Source organism: Medicago sativa, chromosome 2 (assembly GCF_051527215.1).
Source record: "Medicago sativa cultivar Bolivia chromosome 2, Bolivia_mono, whole genome shotgun sequence".
Taxonomy (NCBI): domain Eukaryota; kingdom Viridiplantae; phylum Streptophyta; class Magnoliopsida; order Fabales; family Fabaceae; genus Medicago; species Medicago sativa.
In genome coordinates this window covers 27,723,084-27,744,616 of record NC_140750.1, presented here as the reverse complement: position 1 = coordinate 27,744,616, position 21,533 = coordinate 27,723,084, and the positions used below count along the sequence as shown (strand labels likewise).

General features: G+C 32.5%; 1 protein-coding gene across 1 annotated transcript; it reads left to right on the top strand.

The window, feature by feature from the left end:
* The first annotated feature begins 17,009 nt into the window (after positions 1 to 17,009).
* Positions 17,010 to 19,458, top strand: LOC146945953 (acidic endochitinase SE2-like). Its single transcript, XM_085744214.1, has 2 exons — positions 17,010 to 17,542; positions 18,738 to 19,458. The coding sequence occupies exons 1-2, from the start codon at positions 17,028 to 17,030 to the stop codon at positions 19,213 to 19,215; spliced, it is 993 nt and encodes a 330-aa protein (XP_085600340.1). The 5' UTR covers positions 17,010 to 17,027; the 3' UTR covers positions 19,216 to 19,458.
* The last annotated feature ends 2,075 nt before the right edge of the window (positions 19,459 to 21,533 follow it).

The window sequence follows — 21,533 nt, the reverse complement described above, 5'->3', positions numbered from 1 at the left end:
ACGGGTCACTATACTAGTATTTAAAACTAATGAACCATGTACTTTCGATTTAATAAACTCAATTAATTCCTTCTCGAAACCGTTCCAGGAGTAATAATCAATTGAAACACAAAATTAATAAGGGTTAATTATATTTTTGGTCCCTACAAAATTGTGACCTTGTAAGTTTAGTCCTTACTTAATTTTAATAGCATTTTTAATCCCTACAAAAAAAAAATTTACTTATAATTTTAGTCCCTGCTAAAATAATTTTTTTTTAATTATCCTTAAACTCTTAAATTTTTTAACGATTCTTTTTATACAAGTTTAGAACACTATGAAAGGTTCATTTACTAAAATCTATAATTTTTTAACCTAAAATAAATTAAATATGAATTTTTTAAAACGACAAAAGTTTAAGATATAAGTAACAAAAATATGGACGTAGAAATCAAATTTTTGCGATATTTTTTTCGGAGGACCTTTTAATAACGTTCTTAACACGCCTGGAAAAAATTGTTGAAAAACTTAAGAGTTTAAGCATAAATTAAACAAATTTGGATTGAGTAAGGACTAATATTGAGTGCATAAATTATTTGTAGGGATTAAAAATGCTATTAAAATTAAGTAAGGACTAAACTTACAAGGTCGCAATTTTGTAGGGACCAAAAACATAATTAACCCAATTAATAATATGAATATAGCATATGCAAATAATGAATTCAAAGACAGGGGTATACCAAAAATCACAGCAACAAATTAGAGCACGAATTTAACGAGAATTTATTAAATTATTAAAAGATCATGAAAACAAGGAAGAAAAACACAGCCCTTCACTACCCATATGTTCATACAACCCTTATGAAGAATAGAGAATCCCCCCTTACCTCTAGTTTTGCCGAGTAGATGAATTTCTACGGTTGAATGTCTCTCTAAGCTCTTCTCTCTTTGCCTCTTTTCTCAACAACCCTATTTTTCTTTGATCTCTAATCTTTTTCTTTGTTTGTTGTAACCCTAATTCTCTAATGCTCTCCTTTATTTATAATCACCAATTGAGTTTGTTTCTCACTTAATCTTTTTAACAAATTCATATTTTATTTATTTTTATTTTCACAAATAAACTTTAGACACATATATTATTTGCACCCTACTTCCCTATTTTTACCAAAAGACTATTTTTCTTCTTAAAAATTATTTTCTCTCATTCTCTTTTTAATTAAACTACTACCATTAATTTAAATCCCTAGATTATCTATACTACCCTTATTAATCCAATGTCTATATCCCAATTAACTAAACAACCTCACCCAAACATGTTAAAACGGATTAAATTCAAATAAAAAATAAGAATGTCAAACAATCAACACTACTACTAATAATAATAATAATACTAATATTATCTAATAAGTATATTAATAAAATAATATTAAAAATCGGGGTGTTACAATTCTCTCCCACTTAAAGAATTTTCGCCCTCGAAAATTACCTGACTCAAACAAGTAGCGACAATGTTTCCACCCATGTCGCATACAAGGGAATAAAAAAAATCATAAACTTGGTGTGACTGGACCGACCTGCTCTGATACCACTATGTAACACCCTAATCCCCACATATTATTTTTTAATAAAAGTATAATAAATAATTGAGCAAGCAAGGGTGTCACACATCTAATACTTCATTTAAATTAAAAACGTCGCAGCGGAATACTGAAGGTGAGAAAACACAAGAAGGGGGGTTGAATTGTGTTTTTGGAAAATTCTTCGTTTCTCCTAAAAACTGAGCACACTGATCAGAAGCTAAGTGAGACAGCTTCTGAACTGATAATCAGAATCTAAATGCAGCGGAATAAAATAGAGAGAGAAGAAGAACGACACAAAGCAATTATATTGGTTCCTTCCACAATCCGGAAGTAGTCCAGTCCCCCTTGCACTTCCAAGGAGACTTCACTATAATGTAATATCTGATTACAATTGCTCAAGCACACAGCAAGAGACTTCCTTTGCTCAAGCACACTTCGCAAGAGTCTTCCTATGCTCAAGAACACAATCAAGAGACTTCTATGCTCAAGCACAACTGCAAGAGACTTCTAGACAAACAAAATTACACAGAAAATTGTTTGAGGTTGAACACTTGATATACAATCAGAGGTGCTCACAATACAAATCAGATACAGACTCTAAGACTTACGAATTTCTAAGATAAGACTTTGAGAAACAAAAATTCTAAGTGAATGCAGAACAATTTCAGCAGAGGTTTGGCACTTGTAAAAATGTTGAGAGTCTTTCGTTCAGCATTGCCAATTCTCTAAGTCTTCACTCCTTTATATAGAGGTGTGAAAGAGACGTTGTTAAATTGCCAGCACATCAAAAGAGTCGTTGTTGAAGCTTGATCTTTCACCAATGATCTTTTGCCTGATTTGGTTGTTGTCCTATGAAGAACCAATTTGAAACTCATTCCTAATCCAAAGGAACATCTTTGCAGGCGAAGCCGTATTCTGGAGCTGTTTTCTTGTCTTGTAGCGTGGACACAAAACAGAGTAGTGGAGAAGGTTGTTGTACAGTTGTACAATAGTACAATGTCAACGCTTTCATCCAAATTGCAAGCACATGCCTTCAAACACCTTTGAAATGACCGTTGCAAAGTTCCACTAGTCTTTTGCTGTCCTTTGATGAATTTCGATCCATGAAACAACTCTTGAATCCTTGAATTTTGCAAATTCAGTTGATCTTCAGCTCTTGGTGAAATGGCTTCTGATAAGGCAGCTTCTGATGTTGTAGATTCTGATGATGACGTGGCGCTTCAGGACTTCCAGGCTACAGGAGCACTAGTCTTCAGGAGCACTATTCTTCAGGAGCACTATTCCGTCAGGAGCGCTTTAGTCTTCAGGAGCACTTTACTCTCTTCAGGAGCAACTTGACTTCAGGAGCGCTTCTTGTCTTCAGGAGCATATTGCCTTCAGGAGCGTCCAAGCTTCAATTTTGTTGATTTCTTTTGCTCTTTATTTTCTCATTCAGTACCAATTAATGATGTAAAATTTAACTGTGGTCCTGTACACTTGAACAAATATTAGCTAGTCCAATTTACAATTTTTAATACCTTGTTATCATCAAAACTCTTTAAGGTTCATTGTTAAACACATTTTGTTCCAACAAATACAATTTTCAAAACATTAAAGTAACTGTCACATCATTTGTATCAACATCAAAACTGAATTCAAAAGATTTCTAAAACCTAATCTAAAATAAAATAAAATAAATCCCCAATCCCTAGTGTCACAGATCAGAGCATCGACTCGGTAAAGACTCCTAAAAGCGTTAGGTAAACGAGTAGGCTTCAAAGCCATCCTCAGAGACTCACTGCTACTAAACTTCTTCTTCCTGCAAATCTACACCACAAGGGTGCAGGCGCCCAACCCGCCACTAGAGGGTGAGAATATATTCAACATAAGAAATGCATAAACACATGTATAAATCCAGATAAAAGAACACTTCAATTAGATTTAGACATGTATACATCACAGTCAGATACTATTCACATTTAAATATAAAATTTCATTTAATAAAAATCAAATAGGCATCAATCAACATTTAAGAATATCAAAAAGACATCTAGCAAAATACATATCATTCACATATGACCATTTAGAAGCACATCATTGAATATCACATCTTTAAATAATTACACGTCTTTAAATCACACATCTTTTAATTACACATCTTCAAGTAGACTTGCAGTTATGTATGCAATGTCCCTAACTCGACTCTATATGCATATGGTACCAAACCTACTCACCAATTTTATCCCATCATCTTTGAATACAACACCATCAAAGTATTTTAAAATAAACACTGTCTTTGGATACAACACCATCAAAGTATTTTAAAGAGAACATCATCTTTGAGTACAACACCATCAAAGTATTTTAAAAGCAACACCGTCTTTGAATACAACACCATCAAAGTATTTTAAAGAGAACATCATCTTTGAGTACAACACCATCAAAGTATGTTAAATCACATCGTTAAATAGACTCGACCATGAATGCATGAACAGAAAGTAATGTCTCGACAATGCACATCTTTATATGACTCGAAAAATACACATCTTTAAATAACATCATCGTCAAACATCACATCTTTATATAACACATCTTGAAATCACACATCTTCAAATAGCACATCTTTATATAACACATCTTTAAATCACACATCTTCAAATAACACTTCTTCAATATATATCATTTCGAACCAAATTCAAGATAAAATAAAATAGGATAACTTGTAAAATACAAATAAGAAATTAGGATTTTTGGATTTATTAACAAACATTGAATCCTGGAATATTTTAATCAAAAATCTATTTTGTTTTATAATGGAAAGTTATATAGGCCGAAGGCCACTAAACAAAATCAAATTTGTCAATCACATTAGCCATTGAAAGATACTAGGTATTTAACCCGTGCGTTGCACGGGTTTTTATAAAAATACGCTTAATGTTATTTTTTTCCGTGCAATGTGTTTACTGTTTGATTTTATCATAGAGACTATTAAAATTTCTGGTTATTATTTATTTACGAAATGGAAAAATGTTTCAAGGTAACTTGTACAACTTACAACGACACATTATACTTAAGCAACTATATAAATTCGACTTCAAAAATAAATAAAAGATGAACAACATTTACACAATTGATTAAAAAAGAAATCTTTTTTAAATTTAATTACACTCAATTTATGTAACCAAAAAAAAATACACTCAATTTTGGTTTTTTTTTTTTTTGTTACTCAATCAATTTTGGTTTAAAATCAACATACTAATAAGTTTTTTTTTGAGAGAACTAATAAGTTATATATTAAATAATCACTACATTTGGTTTTAAAAAAAAAATATTAGTGCAATAAAACATGTGAACTAATTAGTTGGTGTGTAATTAAAACCTACTATACAAATGAAAGGTCTCCTGGAGAAAAAAAAGAGTGAACATTCAATTTTTCATAACAAAAAGCATTAAAGTGAAAGAAAAATAAATTGTACCATTAAAGATTTACGTTGTTTGTGACTTGCAAATTGTCATTGAACTTTAATTTTCAAATAAAAAATTGCCATTGAACTTCCTTCGTGCTTCGTTACAAATAAAATTTGCTTAAAAAAATGTAGAATTGGAACTTTATATATCAGTATACATGAATGTACATTTAATGGTATAATGTAGAAGTTTTTTTTTATTTTTTTAACCATTATGTTAAATGAGAGATTGAAAGCTTCTCTAAACAACGATGCATCAGCACAATGGAGGTTTAGGAACAATCCAAGGTTCGATTGCAAAGATATATAGATAGATTGTTCGCAAGATGGCGTTAAAAGAGTAGGGCTATAAAAATTTGAGAAATCTCTATTGTAGAGTAACTTGAGTCTCCATTCTCCTACAAAAACCAATAGAGCAAGACATGTGCAAAAAGTAAGAAAGAGAAACAAAGATCATACTACAAAATTAAAAGTATCATTCAAGAGGTGTTTGCAGAAAGAGAAATGATATTTTGACAACCATTTTTTTTACAATTTTTGGACAACTTTCTCTCTCATACTCACATGATGTTGTTATCCTCTCTCTTCCTTTTTCTCTCTCCTTTGTTTTTGACCAATAAAAAGTGAGAAAAACAAGGTTGTCAACAAAGTTGTCATCAAATGGATGTCAAAATATCATTACTCTTGGAGAAAGGATGATAACTCAACACAAAAATTTATATATAATAAAAATATTTAGCACAATAGTAAAATTGAAATTAAATATTTATGATTTGAATAGTGTATATAAAATAGTAAGAGTTTTGAAGAGATGATTGACTCAAAGTGATGAATTTTTATTTGAAACTAAACCCTTGCTAAATATCGCACCATTTTTGCAATGTTTGATTGATAATTTTATTTGCCACTAATTAAAATGAAGACAAAGTGTGAAAAATGTTTGCATGCATGTATGCTAACACTATACGGTAAACTATAGGAGAGAGTTAATCCTCCTTTTAATAGCTTAACCTATGGTTATATATGAATATGTATCATTCTAACAAATTGTTCTTAATTAGTTAACAAAAATGACCTTATTTTGTATTGAATTTAGGCTAATGGTAGGTTCATTGTGAATGGATATAGGCATGACAACAAAACTCGTGTTCATGGGTACCCGCCCAAACAATCCTCGATTTGACGGGTTTTCCTCGATTTGACTGGATTTGGGTTTTCCCCTATTTCATAATACGGGTATGGGACGGGTAACAGGGATATATGTACCCACCCCGAACCCATACCCAAACCCTACCCGAATGTGAAAGGTCATGTTTTTGTTTTTGTTGTGGGGGTTGATAATGATATGTCATGTTATTTGGTTTGATAACTATCATGACATGAGAACTTTCATTGATGGTTAAAGGATCAACCAAATTATTCGGTAAGGAAATGTTAAAATGAGCGCTAATTCTTGGATAATACATTACAATATTAACATTGAATCTTAAAAAAAAACTCTTTTTTCATTAAAAAATTGATTCACTACGGGGATGTGGATGAGGCGGGAATACCCAAACCCATTAGAGATGGGTATGGGTAGGGTAACAGGTAAGTATATGGGAGTAGGGGATGGGGACCTTGGAGAAGGCAAAATCCGTCCCCGCCCCGCCCCATTGCCATGCCTAAATGGACACGCATTAAATTGATCAAGTGGAAAATGAATAATGAATTAGAGTAATAGTTAAGAGAGGTGGCAAGGTTTCAATCAATAGAGAACGAAAAGCAGGAGCTCAAATAGACATGCCACATTATCGCAACTCTTGCATAAAAATAACTCAAGTTTAGAATTCAATTAGTTTAGAATTCAAAGATATATTGATTGATGATGATGATGATGATGATGATGATGATGATGATAGTAATAATAATACTCCCTCCGTCCCAGAATATCTGACCTATTTACTAAAAAAAAGTGTCCCAAAATAACTGAGTCATTTCAATTTTCAATACAACTTTCATCATTCCCAATACAATATAACTCTAATTAATACTACTTTCATCAATCCCAATTCAATATATTCCACTTTTCTCTTTATTTATACATTTTTCTTAATCTGTGTGAAAAACCAAACTGGTTCAGATATCCTGGGACGGAGGGAGTATAAATAGAAGAAAGATAAATAGATAGATGAGTGAGTGTGATTGATTTCCTACATTTCACTTGCATGATGGGATCTTTACGGTTCTTCTTGCACTCTCCACAAAATGATGTGAAGTATTTCTCTTCTCTCACTAAGAAAAGGACAACATCAAAGTATGATGGGATCTTTACGGTCTTCTTTTACTCTCCACAAAATGATGTGAAGTATTTATCTCCTCTCACTAAGAAAAGGACAACATCAAAGTAAATGATTAATTTTCACATCACTTAAAACATAGGTGGCTTACATACAGCTGGTTTACATGATTTTGAATATATCAGAATCATTCTACTTACTTGTGAAAAGATAATATGCTTATAAAAAAAACTGAAAATAATCAGTGAAAAGATAAACTGAAAATAAGACCATCTCCAATTGTAGTGTCTTTATCAATTAAGACTCGGTACCTAATATGTACCCCTATTTGAAGAAATTTTTTTTGGGGTCTTTTAAGACCCAGGGTCTCACTTAAGACCCCATTCTTAAGTGGATCCCACACCATATTTTAATAAAATAATCATTGTTACTTTGTTGCTTTCCAATTACAATTTGCCGTTGGCTTTTTTTATGTTAATTATTTATGACCGTTGCAATTTAAAGTTGGCTTTTCATTCTTGTTCCATGTAATATATATATTAACTTCCAAAATGCTACTGCACTGTATCGTTGGCTTTTCCTTCTTGCTCTCATTTCCTCAAAGTCCCTAAAAATTATTCATCCATTCCTATCTTATTTACTCATAATTAAATATTGTATCGTTATATTATTTTGGACAATGGATCCAAACCAAAATAATTTCTACAATTTCATGTCTAATTATCAATCTCCTCCTAATCCTAATCCAAATTTTCAAAATCCTGCAAATTTTCAAATTAGTTATTATTTTAATTATGTAATTTTAGATTTTAGAAAATTAGTTATTGTCTGTTTTAATTATGTAATTTTAGATTTTAGAAAACTTGTTATTGTTTTAATTATGTAATTTTATCATCATTTTAAATAATTTGTAATTTTTAATATTTGGCAATATTATTATTAATTATTTTTCAAACTTTAATTATTTTTCAATCTTTTAATAAGCTACGGTTTTAATAAGCTACGGTTCATATAAATTTTGTAACTTTACATTTTAATCAATTTAATATGATAAAATAGATAATAGTGTCTTAAATAAATAGTTATTGGTGGGACCCATTTAAAACCTTTCGTTAGAGGGTCTCCATTGGAGTGGTTGAGTACCTATTAGATACTATTATTAAAAAACAATAAAAAAGTGATGTGTCAACGTGGGACCCGTTTAAGACCTCACAATTGAGTGTCTCCATTGTAGATGCTCTTAATAGTTGTATGATCAAAGTGATCTACTTACTTGTTACCACTACTTGGTACACAATAATCATATTCTACTGTGATGAAGAAGTTGATAAATTTGGGAAAGGAAGGAGAGCACACAAAGTTGATGTAGTTGTAAAATATGGAGAAGTGCATATGGGATCTTGCAAACTTATATAAGATATTCTCTACTAATAAATTCATTTCTTAAAACGTTTTTTTCTTCCCTGTCATATATGCCATATTAATGCCAGGTTTAATTGAATGTATTAAATTATGGTTGTTGAGATTCTGAGTAAACATGAAACATTCAAGATAAGTTGATAGGTGAATAAAGACTCGGCAATGAAAATGTCCAACTTAAGCGGAGAGTTAAGACAAACACTTATGAAAATTACAGTTACGTATTTGGCCTTTTATTTTCTTCCTCAATTTTTTTGACATTTTAGAAAACGTTTTAGATTTGTATTATTAAAATTAGACATTAAATTGATTGAAATAGTGGAGATGATTAATAAACAGGGTGACTAAGTTTCAATAGTGTTGTTATTATAAGAAGATAGAATAAGAGTGAAAATAAGCTCTTTTAGAATTGCCACATAGGCATAATGCTTGCATATAGTTAACTCAAGTTTCTTTTACAAAGATATATATAGATAGATAGATATAGATTGATGTTCGGCAAATCATATTTTGCCAATTCACCAATTATTTAATAATAAATAGTCATAGATAATTATTTCATGTGATCCTAAAATCATATAATTGAAATTGGAACCAATTAGTTGATACGACATGCATCACAGTACAATATTCATATACATCTCTTGTATACAAAACCGAAGGGATATATAAAGAGTTAGAATTGAATTATATTTAAAATTAATTAATGAACCATGTACTTTCGATTTGATAAACTCAATTAATTTCTTCTCGAAACTGTTCCAGGAGTAATAATCAAATGAAACACAAAATTAATAATATGAATATAGCACGTGCAAATAATGAATTCAAAGACAAGGGTATACCAAAAATCACAAGCAGCAAATTAGAACACGAATTTAACGAGAATTTATTAAATTATTAAAAGATCATGAAAACAAGGACGAAAAACAGAACCCTTCACTATCCATATGTTCATACAACCCTTATGAAGAATAGAGACTCCCCCTTACCTCTAGTTTTGCCGAGTAGATGAATTTCTACGGTTGAATGTCTCTCTAAGCTCTTCTCTCTTTGCCTCTTTTCTCCACAACCCTATTTTTCTTTGATCTCTAATCTTTTTCTTTGTTTGTTGTAACCCTAATTCTCTAATGCTCTCCTCTATTTATAATCACCAATTGAGTTTGTTTCTCACTTAATCTTTTTAACAAATTCATATTTTATTTATTTTTATTTTCACAAATAAACTTTAGACACATTTATTATTTGCACCCCACTTCCCTATTTTTACCAAAAAGACTATTTTTCTTCTTAAAAATTATTTTCTCTCATTCTCTTTTTAATTAAACTACTACCATTAATTTAAATCCCTAGATTATCTATACTACCCTTATTAATCCAATGTCTATATCCCAATTAACTAAACAACCTCACCCAAACATGTTAAAACTGATTAAATTCAAATAAAAAATAATAATGTCAAACAATCAACACTACTACTAATAATAATAATACTAATATTATCTAATAAGTATATTAATAAAATAATATTAAAAATCGGGGTGTTACAAGAGGAGTGTTAAGAGTAAATTGGCTTTCTCCATTTTCCTTATCCCGTTCTCTCTCTATTGCATAAGTCATAAGTGACTGCTCTTTTTACCTCTTCTATGTACTGTTCTTCCTTGATTTTTTACTCTATAGAAAGGATCTCTTCAACGTTCTTCTGTTCCTTTCTTTCCTTTACCTCAATTTAGGTTGAATAGAAAGAAAACATAATAAGGGAGACAATGAAAGAGCTATAAAGCATGTTTCTCAATCACATGGATGAAGACAAAGTTTTTCATTTTTTATTTTGCAATAGATTGATCATTACGACTGAGACAAGGAGGGAGACAATGATAAAGGGTTGGAAAATTACGTTAACATCCTTGTATTAAATTAATTGTGAACAAAGAAAATGGGGTCTTTTTGGTCCATGTGACAAGGTGTTGGATGTTAACACACCTTCTACTTTTGAAGTGGGTGTGCATTAGCATTATCCACACACACACACACACACACACATATATATATATGGGTTTTGTTACAAGCCACCCTTTGGTGGTGTCTTTTAACAAGTCACACCTTAAGGTGTGATTTTCACTTTTTAGTTATAACTTTGCTAAAAGACACCTTCATAAAAGTAAGTTGGTGTCTTTTCGCAAATGCTCATAGAGTAACTTGATAAAAGACACCTTCATAAAAGGTGTCTTCTATCATAACCATATATATATATATATATATTTAGGGGATGTATCAAATGAGAGGAGCTCTTACTGGGAGAGGTGAGAGGAGCTAATCATGACCATTCAATTTAAATCAACGGCTCTAATCAATACTAACTTTAAAACTACACCTACAATATCTTTGTTCTGTATACGCGCGCGTGCCTTTGCCCATCCCTCACAAACCATATGGTGCCATTGCATCTTCCTCCTCATGCTTTAATTTCCAGTTTTTTAAAGAATAAAGATTTTCGTAAAAAAATGTGACAAGATTAAGGCCTGATACTTAAATTTTTTTTTTTTTTGGTACAACGCCTGATACTTAAATTTATTCATTGCATCCAGTAGAAATGAACCACAATCCTTTAAAACACTCCACGGACGAACTCCTTTCAACATCAATATATACAAAATCATTCATTTACAATAGAATTACTTTCCATAGATACAAGTGTCATCGATTCCATATATTCAAATGAGAGGAGTGGTTATTACGAGAGATGAGAGGACTTAATAATAACCCTTGGATATAAACTAATCATGTTACTTCATCAATAGCTATGCAGTCAATTAAAACAAAAAATATAGTTCTTCGTCTTTCCTCTGCACACGCTTCTCAATGCAACTTGTACAGAACCCTTTAGCTGGCGATGGCGATGCTTACTGCTTTTGTTAGAAGATTTCTATGGCCACCTAAATCATACATACCCCAATTGAATATTTTTTTTTCTATTTTCCATTTTCGTGACCTGTTTCTTATCAATTGATTGATTTTTTTAAAAGGGTTAATTTAAGTTGGATTGGATTTGAACAATAGTAGAACTAAACTATAATTTCACTCCTAACCAAATCAGCTTGTGATTATTTGTTAGTCTTCTACGAAATTACTCTAACTAATTGGAATTTCTCTCCCAAAGCTATCATAATCTTTCTTTTCTTTAACAAAATCTTATTATGTTTTCTTTCTATTGAACCTAAATTGAGGTAAAGGAAAGAAAGGAACAGAAGAACGTTGAAGAGATCCTTTCTATAGAGTAAAAAATCAAGGAAGAATAGTACATAGAAGAGGTAAAAAGTGCAGTCACCTATGACTTATGCAATAGAGAGAGAACGGGATAAGGAAAATGGAGAAAGCCAATTTACTCTTAACATTCCTCTTGTAACACCTCGATTTTTAATATTATTTTATTAATATACTTATTAGATAATATTAGTATTATTATTATTATTATTAGTAGTAGTGTTGATTGTTTGACATTATTATTTTTTATTTGAATTTAATCCGTTTTAACATGTTTGGGTGAGGTTGTTTAGTTAATTGGGATATAGACATTGGATTAATAAGGGTAGTATAGATAATCTAGGGATTTAAATTAATGGTAGTAGTTTAATTAAAAAGAGAATGAGAGAAAATAATTTTTAAGAAGAAAAATAGTCTTTTTGGTAAAAATAGGGAAGTGGGGTGTAAATAATAAATGCGTCTAAAGTTTATTTGTGAAAATAAAAATAAATAAAATATGAATTTGTTAAAAAGATTAAGTGAGAAACAAACTCAATTGGTGATTATAAATAGAGGAGAGCATTAGAGAATTAGGGTTACAACAAACAAAGAAAAAGATTAGAGATCAAAGAAAAATAGGGTTGTGGAGAAAAGAGGCAAAGATAGAAGAGCTTAGAGAGACATTCAACCATAGAAATTCATCTACTCGGCAAAACTAGAGGTAAGGGGGAGTCTCTATTCTTCATAAGGGTTGTATGAACATATGGATAGTGAAGGGCTGTGTTTTTCTTCCTTGTTTTCATGATCTTTTAATAATTTAATAAATTCTCGTTAAATTCGTGTTCTAATTTGCTGCTGTGATTTTTGGTATACCCATGTCTTTGAATTCATTATTTGCACATGCTATATTCATATTATTAATTTTGTGTTTCAATTGATTATTACTCCTGGAACGGTTTCGAGAAGAAATTATGGCGATAGAAATACCAAGTTTTTTCATGCCTCGGCAACAGCCCAGAAAAAGGTAAATCGTATCACCTCTCTTGATGACGGTGTAGGCAATAATATTACTAGCGAGCAAGGCATGCAAGATGTAGCGCGGAATTATTTTGTGAATATTTTTCAACTACAGAATAGTGAGTTTTCTTCTGTAATTGATGTTATTACTCCATGCATCTCTGTTGATGATAATGATGTACTCACGACATCATTTACAAAGGCCGAGTTTCGAGCTGCTATTTTCTCTATGAATCCGGACAAATGCTCTGGCCCCGATGGATATAGTCCGGGCTTTTACCAACATTTTTGGAACCTATGTAGTGATGATATCTTTAAGGAATGTTGTGGCTGGTTAGATATAGGACAGTTTTCACCTGATTTAAACATTACTAACATTGCACTTATTCCTAAAGGTTCTACGCAGGTTGGCATGAAGGAATGGCGACCAATAGCACTATGTAATGTGTTATATAAAATTATATCTAAGGTTTTAGCAAACAGGCTGAAGAACGTATTGTCACAATGCATCTCTGATAACCAGTCTGCGTTTGTTCCCGGTCGCTCCATTCTAGATAATGCTATGGTAGCAATTGAAGTTCTTCACTTCATGAAAGCCAAGACACGCGGGGAAGATAGGTACGTTGCTCTCAAACTTGGCATTAGTAAAGCCTATGATCGTATGGATTGGAATTATTTGATGGCTGTTTTAAATAAAATGGGTTTTCATGATCGATGGATTCACTGAATGCGTATGTGTGTAGAGTCAATCGACTATTCTGTGCTTGTTAATGGTAAGCAGGTTGGCCCTATTATTCCCGGACGTGGTCTACGTCAAGGGGATCCTCTTTCCCCCTATCTGTTTATTATTTGTGCAGAAGGCTTATCGTCACTTATCAAAGATGCCGAGACTAGAGGTGTTCTTACGGGAACAAAGGTTTGTCGCCAAGCACCTTCTGTTTCCCATCTTTTGTTTGCTGATGACTGTTTTCTATTTTTCAAAGCTACGGAGGAGCACACATATGTTATGAAAAATATTTTATCCACTTATGAGTTAGCTTCGGGTCAAGCGATCAGTTTGCCGAAATCAGAGATCTATTGCAGTCGCAATGTCCCTGACGACCTTAAAACCACTATTACTGACATTCTTGGCGTTCAAATTGTTTTGGGTCAGGTAAATATCTCGGCCTATCTTCTATGATAGGTCGAGACCGCAAAGCCACTTTTGCGTATATTAAAGACCGTGTCTGGCAGAAAATCAACTCCTAGAGTGGTAAATGTCTCTTAAAAGCAGGTCGCGAGGTAATGATAAAATCTGTTTTGCAATCTATTCCCACTTACGTGATGAGTATTTTTCAGCTACCTAGTAATTTGATTGACTCCATTGAAAAGATGATGAATTCTTTTTGGTGGGGACATGGCAAAACGACGCAACGAGGAATACACTGGATGAACTGGGAGAAGCTGTCGGCACCAAAAATGCATGGAGGTATGGGTTTTAAGGACCTTTCTGCTTTTAGTTTAGCTATGTTAGGGAAACAGGGATGGAAATTTATTACCGAACCGAATTCTCTTGTTGCTCGAATCTTTAAAGCTAGATATTTTCCGTCCAGTTCCTACCTCACGACTACTGTTGGACATAATCCGAGCTATGTCTGGCGAAGTATTATGCGTGCTAGGTTTGTAGTGCGTGGGGGAGCACGCTGGAGTATAGGTTCAGGTGCATCCATTTCCATTCTTAATGAACCATGGTTGTCAAATGGGGAGTTCATTAGTAGTGATATTTCAGGTGCTCACTTTGTTCATAATTTCACTATTAACAGTCTGATGAATTTACATGAAAAAGTTGGAATGAACAGGTGGTTAGACAGGTATTTAGTGTGGATGTTGCAAATAAAATACTTCACACGCCACTTATCTCCCAGGTTGATGAAGATAGAATTATTTGGAAAGCAGAAAGACACGGACGCTACTCTGTACGTAGTGCTTACAGGTTATGTGTTACAGAATTAATTGATCCGTCCTATTTATGGCGCCCGGGGTACTGGTCTGGTATTTGGAATCTTAAAGTTCCACCAAAGGTTAAGAATTTACTATGGCAGATGTGTAGGGGATGTTTACCGACCCGTGTTCGTCTGTTAGACAAAGGCGTTGTTTGTCCTACTAACTGTTCTAGCTGTGACTCTACTTATGAGGATCTTTTGCATGTTTTTTTCGATTATCCTTTTGCTATACAGGTGTGGAACAGAACCGGTCTTTGGGGCTCGGTGCAGCACGCCCTCACTCATACCGCGTCAGGTACGAACGCTATTTTTTATCTCTTACAGAACCTGTCTGCTGAGTTAACACAACGCCTGTCAACCGTAATTTGGAGTCTTTGGAAACATCGCAACCTTTCTTGTTTGGGAAGATGTTACAGAAATGAGTGTTGTAGTAGTAGAGCGTGCTCGGAATATGATTACATATTGGCAATTAGCGAATGCTCCGGATGCCCTTGCAGCTACTTCGCTCCCTCAACATGCAATAGATGCGAACACGGGGGCCTCCTTCTCACACCAACACAATCGAACTTTATGGCCGCCCCCTTTGTCAAGTCGATACAAATGTAATATCGACGCGGCTTTTTCTTCCCATCATAATCGCACAGGTGTTGGTATCTGTGTTCGCGACTCGGAAGGTAGCTTTGTGTTGGCTAAGACTATTACATATCCTTGTACTGTTTCGGTGGATGTGGGAGAAGCTTAGGGGATGCATTCTGCTTTGCAATGGCTAAGCGATATGCAATTTGATAACGTAGATTTTGAAACAGACTCGAAGGTAACAGTTGATGCTTTCCTTTCTAGCAGGAACGACTTGTCCGAATTTGGTTGCATTATTTTTTCCTGTCATTCTTTGTTTCGTAATTTATTTTCTAACTCCAGGGTGGAGTTTGTTAGGCGACAAGCCAACGCGGTGGCTCATACTCTTGCACGAGAGGCCACGTGTTCTGCTAGTTCCGCTGTCTATTATGAGATACCCATTTGTATTGAGACTATTATTATCAATAAAATGCTATAAGCACATTTCCCTCCAAAAAAATCATTAACTTGAGCCTTCAACATTTCTCTAAAAAAAAATTATTATTTTTAACCAGCTTCTTAATCCTAATAACGTGTAGTTCTCTAATTGGTTGTTCTAATTTCGTAGAGTGATTAGTGGGATTTGCACCTATCGAAATTTTCTCTCACGTTGGATCCCTATCTTCAAGTCACCACTAATATAGAGACAGATAGTAACATGCAGTAATAGTTTATGATCCGCGTTTTACACGATGATTTTGTGATTAAAAAAGGGAAATGTTAAGGAGATTAATATGGAAAGGGTCTTGCTAACAAGTGCCTTAAGGACATTGTTTAAGGAACCCAAAAAAAGAAACTATGTCTTGAAAATACAAGTCAAACACTTTTAAAAGTCATAACCGTACAATTTCCAATGCAAAAATTACCACTTTTAGATGGTTAAACAATACCCTTAGAGCACTTGTTAGCATTTTCCATATGGAAAAAGGAAATTCTGTGAAAGAAAATATCAAAGAGTCCCCTAGAACATTTAACCAGCTTCTTTTTAATCCCTATGATTTAGATAGATTAGAACAGGAGGGCATTGCCATTATTATATTTTTTTTACAATGTGGGCCATACAATGTGGTCCTGGGACAGTTATTTTTTATTTTTTCATAAACAATACGTGTCCCAAAAAATCTATTTTGGTGGGCTGGATACTAAGCTATGAAGCACAGATACGGACACGGATATTGGACAAGACACGGACACTGACACGCCGACACAGTTAATAATTTGAAAAAAATCACATAATTCAGTGTAATTACAAGTGTTGGTGTCGGACACGTGTCGTGTCCGACACCGAGACACGTCTAATTCGAGGAGGGTCCTTGCTTCATAGATGCTAAGTTACTCAATATTTTTCCTAAAAAAAAAAAGTTACTCAATATTTACCAGTAATAAAATAATTGTACATAACCTACCAGAGACCTTATAAAAGGGTTGCTCAATCGATCTAAAGTAATCAAACTAGCTAAACACAAAATGGATAGAAAAAGGCAAGCATTGCTCCTTCTGTTAGTCTTAACAATATTTCCCTTCACTATCAAAGCATCTTCAAGTGGTGGCATTGCCATCTACTGGGGCCAAAACCTAGGAGATGGCACCTTGACATCAACATGTAACACTGGTAATTACAAGATTGTACTCTTGGCTTTCCTAAATGTCTTTGGAGGAGGAAGAGACCCAAGTTGGAACTTTGCAGGTCATTGTGGTGACTGGAGCCCTTGTACAAAACTCGAACCCGAAATAAAACACTGTCAACAAAAAGGTGTCAAAGTTTTACTTTCGATCGGAGGTGCAATAGGATCCTACACTCTTAGCTCACCAGAAGATGCTAAAAATGTTGCTGATTACCTCCATACTAACTTTCTTAGTGGTCAATTTGGTCCACTTGGAAGTGTTACCTTAGATGGTATTGATTTTGACATTGAAGGAGGTACAAATCTTTACTGGGATGACCTTGCTAGGGACCTTGACAATCTAAGACAACAAAACAGGTAATATTTTTTGAATGACAAGTTTTAGCATGATAGTACTAGCTAGTAGTACAACTTGACCGCTGTACAACTTGAAACTATAAAACTAAAAATATATATGTAAAATAAAGTTATAAAAAAAAAAAATGAAGATGATGAAGAAAAAGTTGACCACATCCCAATTTTATAAAAAAGATATTTTTTTTTTCTTCTTGACCACATCCCAAAAATATATATATATATTTTTTTCTGATATCTCCATGTCATGATATATTTCTTTATGAGCCCAAATCTGTGTTGCACGTGCCTTTGTGTGCGTAAAGAATAAGGTTGCTTGGTAGACCAAAGAAACTGGCATATGGGTTGGGAACCAAAGACCAGACACCACGTTTTATTTAACATCCTAATGAACAACCATATTTTTTCAAAGAAAAATATGTATGGACTCGAAAATTATAGCAATAAAGAGAGAGAAAAAATATAATGTGAGTATAAGAGGTAATTAAATCACCTAAAGTGTATAATGTGAATATGAGAGAAAGTAGAATATAGGAAAATGTTAACCCTAAACCCTAAACCCTAATTCATAATATGAAATTAACAACAACAATCATCAACAACCACAAAACAACAACAACATAACATAAATCATCAATTATCACTCTTAACCCTAATTCTCCAATTCTCAAAAACTAAACCTACAACATGTTAAATGAAATTTTCAGAATCATAGACTCAAGATTATTGAATGATAGTCCCACCCTTACCTTGTTAAGGAACCTAAAGTGGAATTTTTGTTTAGGAAATTGTGTAAATTTATTATTATAATTATAAAGATTGAAAATTAATGTTTCATAATAAATATTTACCATTTATGGAAATCCTTAACATGTGCCTTAAGAACTCAAGTTAGCATAATGCTATAATATATTGGGAGTTTCTACGGTACACCTTTAAATTAAGGTGTACTGGTACACCTTTAAATTAAGGTGTACCGGTACACCTGTTTCATAAATCAATAAGTTAACGATAATTTTTATGTAATAAAGAGATATTTATCGACTTTTATATTTTAGAAAATATTATCCCATAAAAAAAAATCATTTCATTCTTTATAAGAATTATACTAATTTTTTTAATATTTTATTGAAAAAATAATCAATATTTCTTCTTTGCTTACACCCTAATTAACAAATCAACCTTTTATCTCTTGCAGGTACTTTTACTTGTCTGCGGCACCCCAATGTTTTATGCCAGATTACTACCTTGACAAAGCTATCAAAACTGGCTTGTTTGATTATGTACTTGTTCAATTCTACAATAACCCTCCATGTCAATATGATATAAAAAACTCAGATGCTACATTGCTCTTAAAATCATGGAAAGATTGGACATCTTTAGTTCTACCAAATAATACCGTGTTCATGGGACTACCAGCAGCACCTAATGCAGCTCCTAGTGGTGGTTATATACCACCAAAGGATCTCATTTCTAAGGTTCTTCCTTCCATTAAACCAACTTCCAACTATGGAGGAATTATGCTTTGGGATAGATTTCATGATAAAGGAAATAATGATTACAGCTATCAGATAAAGGAGCATGTCAAACGATCTGTTCTTCGTTTTAAGACACAAGTTTCTGAGGCAATAGCTGGATGTATCTCAGCAGCTTTGAACTCCATGTTTCCGAATTAAATCATATTATACGCGTAGTTCACTATATATATGTATGAGTATGGAATAAGACAAAACTCAGATCCTGTACGACCAACTTTACGATGGTTAAGAAAGAAAAATGATCAGGATCACTATTATGTATATTATGTACCTAGTTACACTTTCATGTAAACCTTGGGAATCAAAGCGTCTTCTCTTATGTATGTACTGGAAGTCACTTTGAAATTTGAATAAAATTGAATTGCGCGTTTTCAACTTAAATTCTAACTAGTCTATGTAATTCACAAAAGTGTATAAGCTACATATAAACACAGCTATATATTTTTGTAAGTTTTTGCGTAAAACATTTTCTTAACAAAATACGTATTATAATGTGAACTCGAGTAAAGTTTTTTGATCTGATGAAACATCACTACGGGGTTATACTTGATGGCTGTTTGATTTTTAGTGCAACAAAGGAAACATGGCAGTTGGTTGAAGGTAGTGAAAGGGAGTAGTATGAACTTCTGCAAGCTTATGTGCATGAGCTAATTAGAAGTAACCAGGTTCTTTTGTGAAGATGATATACCTTACAAATTCCGTAGTCCCCACCAAAATTCAAAAGATTTTATGTTTGTCCTGATGCATGTAGAAAAGGTTTTATGGCGGGATGTAGGTCGTTGATTGGTTTAGATGGATGCTTTCTAAAAGGATATTTTGGAGGGAAACTATTGTCTGTTGTGGTACAAGATGAAATAATTGCAATTTTGTCATTGCTTATGCCAATGTGGATGTAGAAAATAGGGATAATTGGAAGTGGTTTTTGACACTATTGCATCAGGAGCTAGGAGACAACATGCAAAACAGATTGAGTTTTATTTTGGAGAGCTCTTAGTGATAAATACTTGAACTTATAATATATCAAAAAAATAAAATTTGATGTGATTATTAAAAAGAATAAAACATTTAATATTTTTACTGGGTAAAAGTAACAAAAATGTAAATTTAGTAGTTTAAATTTTATATTAAGAAGAAAAAGAGGATAATTTCTATGCTCTAACTGTAAAATTATTCTACATATGCATCTTATGATGTGTTTCTACGTCAATTAATAAATATGACAACTCATGTGTTTTTAACTATAGTAAATGATACAACAACACATCAATAGAAACATGCATATAAAATCATGTTACATGGCGCATATATATATATATATATATATATATATATATATATATATATATATATATATTATAATTTATAATTTTAATATTAATAAAGTAAAAAAATTTGCACCCCCTAACCCAGGGTCCTGAATATGCCACTGTGTTAGGCATCTTGACAATATACAAGAACAAGAATGGTCCGTTTAACGCTGTTTTTTTTTAAATGTCAACTTTTAATAATTCATTCATCTTATATCAAGTGTCTTTTAAAATTATGCACATTTGTTATGAAAATTATTGAATGCACAAAATTATATGGTAAAATGAATTTTATCTACTAAAACACTCTTATAAATAATACTTTTATTAGTGAAAATAAAGTAATTAAAGCTTAATTGGTATTTTAAAATAACGAATAATGAAAATTAAAAACAAATATATTAAACGAGAAAAACTATTCATAAGATTACTAATAGTAGTACTTCCTAGCATAGTTTTAAAACTCGGACCAGTCATCGACTCGGCAAGGCCACTGGGTCACTGAGTCAATGGTCGAACCACTGGATCACTGGTTGAACCGCATGACTGAATCGGATTAAACCGGATGACTCGGTTGTATGACTCGGTCTCTATAACAAGTTTACATAGATGTTAAACCGGATTAAACAATTTATATCCATAACTATAAATATAATAAATAAATAATTTTTTTTAATATATTATAAAAAAATGGTATAAGTGATTTTTTTCTTTGACAAAATATGATATAAAGTGATTTACATATTTTAATTCTATAATTTGATTCTTATAAAAAAATTCCTAATATTAAAAATAAAACATTCAGTTCATCAATATTATATTGGAGTAAGTCTATATTTCTTTACTGAAAACAAAAAATTCAACATTAAATTAGAAGTGCCTTCAATGTTTAATTATTATTAAATTAAATTTGCATTTATAAAACAAAAAGCTATCAGTGGCCCAGCGGTTGAATAGCATCCTTGTGCTGCCATTGGTAACAGGTTTGATTCTTGATTCCTGTGTGATCCATATTTAAGATTTTTAACATTTTCAGTTTCTGACCAAAAAAAAAAAAACGCGCGTTTGACCTTTGACCCGGTTTTCCGTACCGGTTCGACAACCGGTTTGATGACAAGGCACCGATTCAATTGCATGGGTGATCCAATA